This window comes from Bison bison, unplaced genomic scaffold (genome assembly GCF_000754665.1).
Source record: "Bison bison bison isolate TAMUID 2011002044 unplaced genomic scaffold, Bison_UMD1.0 scf7180017864508, whole genome shotgun sequence".
Taxonomy (NCBI): domain Eukaryota; kingdom Metazoa; phylum Chordata; class Mammalia; order Artiodactyla; family Bovidae; genus Bison; species Bison bison.
This window is the reverse complement of record NW_011495064.1, coordinates 2,881,770-2,885,490: the sequence shown is the minus strand read 5'-3', so window position 1 is coordinate 2,885,490 and position 3,721 is coordinate 2,881,770. Positions and strand designations below refer to the sequence as shown.

At 54.3% G+C, this 3,721-nt stretch overlaps 1 protein-coding gene across 3 annotated transcripts in view; it reads right to left on the bottom strand.

Annotated features, from left to right (window-relative positions):
• FAHD2A (fumarylacetoacetate hydrolase domain containing 2A) overlaps positions 1–3,715 on the bottom strand; it is an 11,100-nt gene extending 7,385 nt beyond the window's left edge. For 2 of the 3 annotated variants that reach the window (XM_010829576.1, XM_010829578.1), the window contains exons 1-2: positions 3,545–3,715; positions 28–179 (exon numbers count right to left, since the gene is read on the bottom strand). In XM_010829576.1, the coding sequence (XP_010827878.1) occupies positions 28–173 (146 nt within the window). In that variant the 5' untranslated portion in view covers positions 174–179; positions 3,545–3,715. Of the gene's footprint in view, positions 1–27; positions 180–2,726; positions 2,771–3,544 lie in introns of all 3 variants that reach the window. The other variant, XM_010829577.1, reaches the window with a different exon arrangement.
• Between the last annotated feature and the right edge of the window lie 6 nt (positions 3,716–3,721).

Here is a 3,721-nt window from a genome sequence, read left to right as displayed (position 1 = left end):
AGGGTTTTGAGGTCGATGCCCCCCCCGCCATTCCCTGACTCCAGGCCCAGGTGGGGTCCCGCTAGGTGGGGTGCCTGGAACTGCACCAATCTCATGTCTCTGGAGGGCTGAAAGGGCCACCTCTGTGCCTGCAGCACAGTTGTGAGCAACCTCCTGCCACTGGACCCCAGCATCAGCTCCTATGGGGAGAAAGTGGGTCCCGAGGACAGAGGGCCTGAGACCATCGCTGGGGCTCCCAAAGCTCCTCGAGCTGCAGCCCAAGGCTTTTCGCCCCATCAGCTTTTCCCGGCACACGGCATGGGAAGTGGTCCAGATTTTAAGTTATTTCACCGTGTATTGCTCACCATGTATTGGTCATGTTTTGCTCAATTCTGGGCCTGTAATGAAACACTGAGACAGTGAAGGACCAGGAAGCCTGGCGTGCTGCAGTTCATGGGGTCTCAGAGAGTCAGGCACGACTTAGCAACTGATCAACAGCAATGAAACACTTCTAGAGAGGCAACTCCTGCATGCCAGCCACTAAGCCAGGTCCCCAGGATTCCAGTTTTCCTTCACCCAGTGCCCCTCACAGCTTAGGCTGTACCTGGCACCGCTGAGGCAAACCATGCAGGTCAGACGCGCTCAGCCCTGCCGTCCTGCCTGCAGGGAAGGCTGATGTTAGCAACTGATGTGGTCAAGTAGGATTCAGCAATTGAGACCACTTCTGGGAAGAATGCGGAAAAGGCAATGGCACCCCACTCCAGTACTTTTGCCTGGAAAATCCCATGGACAGAGAAGCCTGGTAGGCTGCAGTCCATGGGGTAGCTAGAGTCGGACACGACTGAGCAACTTCACTTTCATGCATTAGCAAAGGAAATGGCAACCCATTCCAGTGTTCTTGCCTGGAGAATCCCAGGGATAGGGGAGCCTGGTGGGCTGCCGTCTATGGGGTCGCACAGAGTCGGACACGACTGAAGCGACTTAGCAGCAGCAGCTGGGAAGATTGAGGGCCCTGCCTTTGTCGAGTTTCTTGAGGAAGTGTGGGCTAGGCTAAAATGAATAGGTCTAGGAATTCATTAAAGGGGGGCCCACCATGAGCAAGAGACCACAGGTGAAACAGGCTCCACTCAAAGACAAGCTGACAGAAGCAATTTTTTTTTAATGTCAATTTGATCCTGTTACCCTCCTATTTGGGCTTCCCAGATGGTGCTATGGTAAAGAATCCGCCTGCCAATGCAGGAGATGCAAGAGACACAGGTTTGATTCCTGAGTCAGGAAAATCCCCTAGAGTAGGAAATGGCAACCCGCTTCAGTATTCTTGCCTGGGAAATCCCATGGCCAGAGGAGCCTGGCAGGCTACAGTCCATGGGGTCGCAATGAGTTGGATATGACTGAGCAAATAAGCACGCATGCATGGGGGAGAGTACAGGCTGCCTGGGGAGAGGCTGCAGGCAGAGTTCAGGGGCCAAGCCTGACAGGGGCCCTCTCCTCTCTGGGTCCCTGGGCCATGACTGTCTCTTTCACTACTGGGTGCGTGATGCCTAGTACTGTGCCTGCCATGCAGCAGGCTCTCAGCTAGTCTCAGCTGAAAGAAGGAATGTCAGAGCAGGGGCTTGACTTTTCACTCCTTGGGAAAGCTTCGTGATTATCCATTTCAGGAGGAGGTGCCATCCCTCCTCAAATCACTGAGAAAGTATCAACAAGGCTCAGGTCCCATCTTGAGTTCTAGGCTCCACTCAAAGACAAAACCCATTCTCTTCTTTTTTTGTTTCTAAGTCTGGCCTCTGTTCCCAAAGTCCCTCCTCTTCATGGCTCCTTGCTTTCAAAAGCAGCCCTTTATGCTTGGGCTTCCCAGGTGGTGACCAGGTAAAGAACCTGCCTGCCAATGCAGGGAATGGAAGAGACATGGGTTCAATCCCTGGGTCAGGAAAATACCCTGGAGCGGGGCATGGCATGGTGGTGACCCGGTAAAGAACCTGCCTGCCAATGCAGGGAATGTAGGATACATGGGTTCAATCCCTGGGTCAGGAAAATACCCTGGAGGGGGACATGGCATGGTGGTGACCCGGTAAAGAACCTGCCTGCCAATGCAGGGAATGTAGGATACATGGGTTCAATCCCTGGGTCAGGAAAATACCCTGGAGGGGGACATGGCATGGTGGTGACCCGGTAAAGAACCTGCCTGCCAATGCAGGGAATGTAGGATACATGGGTTCAATCCCTGGGTCAGGAAAATACCCTGGAGGGGGACATGGCATGGTGGTGACCCGGTAAAGAACCTGTCTGCAAATGCAGGGGAAGAAAGAGACATGGGTTCAATACCTGAGTCACCAAGATCTCCTGGAGGAAGGCATGGCAACCCACTCCAGTATTCTTGCCTGGAGAATCCTATGGACAGAGGAGCCTGGTGGGCTACAGCCCATGGGGTCACAAAGAGTCAGATACAACTGAAGAGACTTAGCATGCATTATGCACAGGCACTTGGAGGTAATCCTGGACTCCTGGTTCTCTGATGATTCGGTCTGCCTTGATAAGTTAGAGACTGATTAGATCCAGGTCACTTGTTCTGATTGCTCACTGTGCTGGCTGATGAGTTTAGCCAGAAAACCAGGAGTTTAAAACCTCCTACCCTCCTACCTTACACAAGCACCAACCATGCCACGGGCAAGGGCTGTTCAAGCTAGTGTTAGCACTCAGATACTTCACACACTAAGATTAAACCGATCCCACTGAATGCCAGGTCTTACCTTAAGTGCTTTACCTGCAATGTCTGATTTAATTCTCCTGACAACTGTGAAAGGCAGGGTCTGTTGGTCTCATTTCACAGATAAAAAATCTACAGTAAAGTGCTGGGACTTGAATCCAGGTCCAGGTGACACTGGAGTTCTTGATTTGGGTTAACGTGTCCTCGTGGTGTTAAGCACGGGACACTTTAGCCCAGGGGTATTGATGAGAAATAGGAACCTCCAACAGGAGATCGGGAGGCTCAGGGACGCCCTGCAAGCCTTCAGCCATGCTCCGGGAAATTTGATCTGCTGGCTACTGCCTCGGGGAGAGGGCTTGTCACCTGCTCTCCCAGATAACCACAGGCTGACCTTCCCACGCGACAGACCCTTGCAGGTTCTCATTTCGTTCTATAGCAATCCCTCCAGGCAGAGAGCCTCATTTCACAGAAGGGGCGTTGAGGCTTAAGGTGAAGTCACCAGCCAAGGTACCAGAAAGTGGCCCCGCTGCTTCTGTGGGAATCAGTGAGCCACAGTGCCTGAGCTCAATCCAGCTCCGTAAAAGGGTCCTTAAGCAAAAAGGCTGGGACCTGGGGCGTCATAAGCCTTCGAGACAAAGGTTTGCGCCCGGGATCGCGTGCTACTATTCACTCGTCTGGGCCCCTGCGTGGGTCTCTCAGTTTCCCTGTATGCCTAGCTCAGTGGGCGCTCAGAAAGGCCCGCCCACCCCACCAGAGTGCTCGGAGAGGCGGGGCAGGAGCGTTCAGTGCTGCCCATCCCGGGAGGCCGGGAGGGAGGCTGAGGCCCAGCGTGCCCCGCCATCCGGCCCAGATCTAACCTACCTGGAGCCCTGCGCTGTCGGGATAGGACTCGCGGGCCCGAGACCACGACCACCCGGCGCCTGAGCGCAGGTACTGAGCTCGTGAGACAGCTACCAGCCTAGAGTTCTAACAAGGGGGTGAGCCGAGGGGCTCCCCTAAATAAGACGTCAGCGGAGGCGGGCGCGCTCTCGTGGCGTC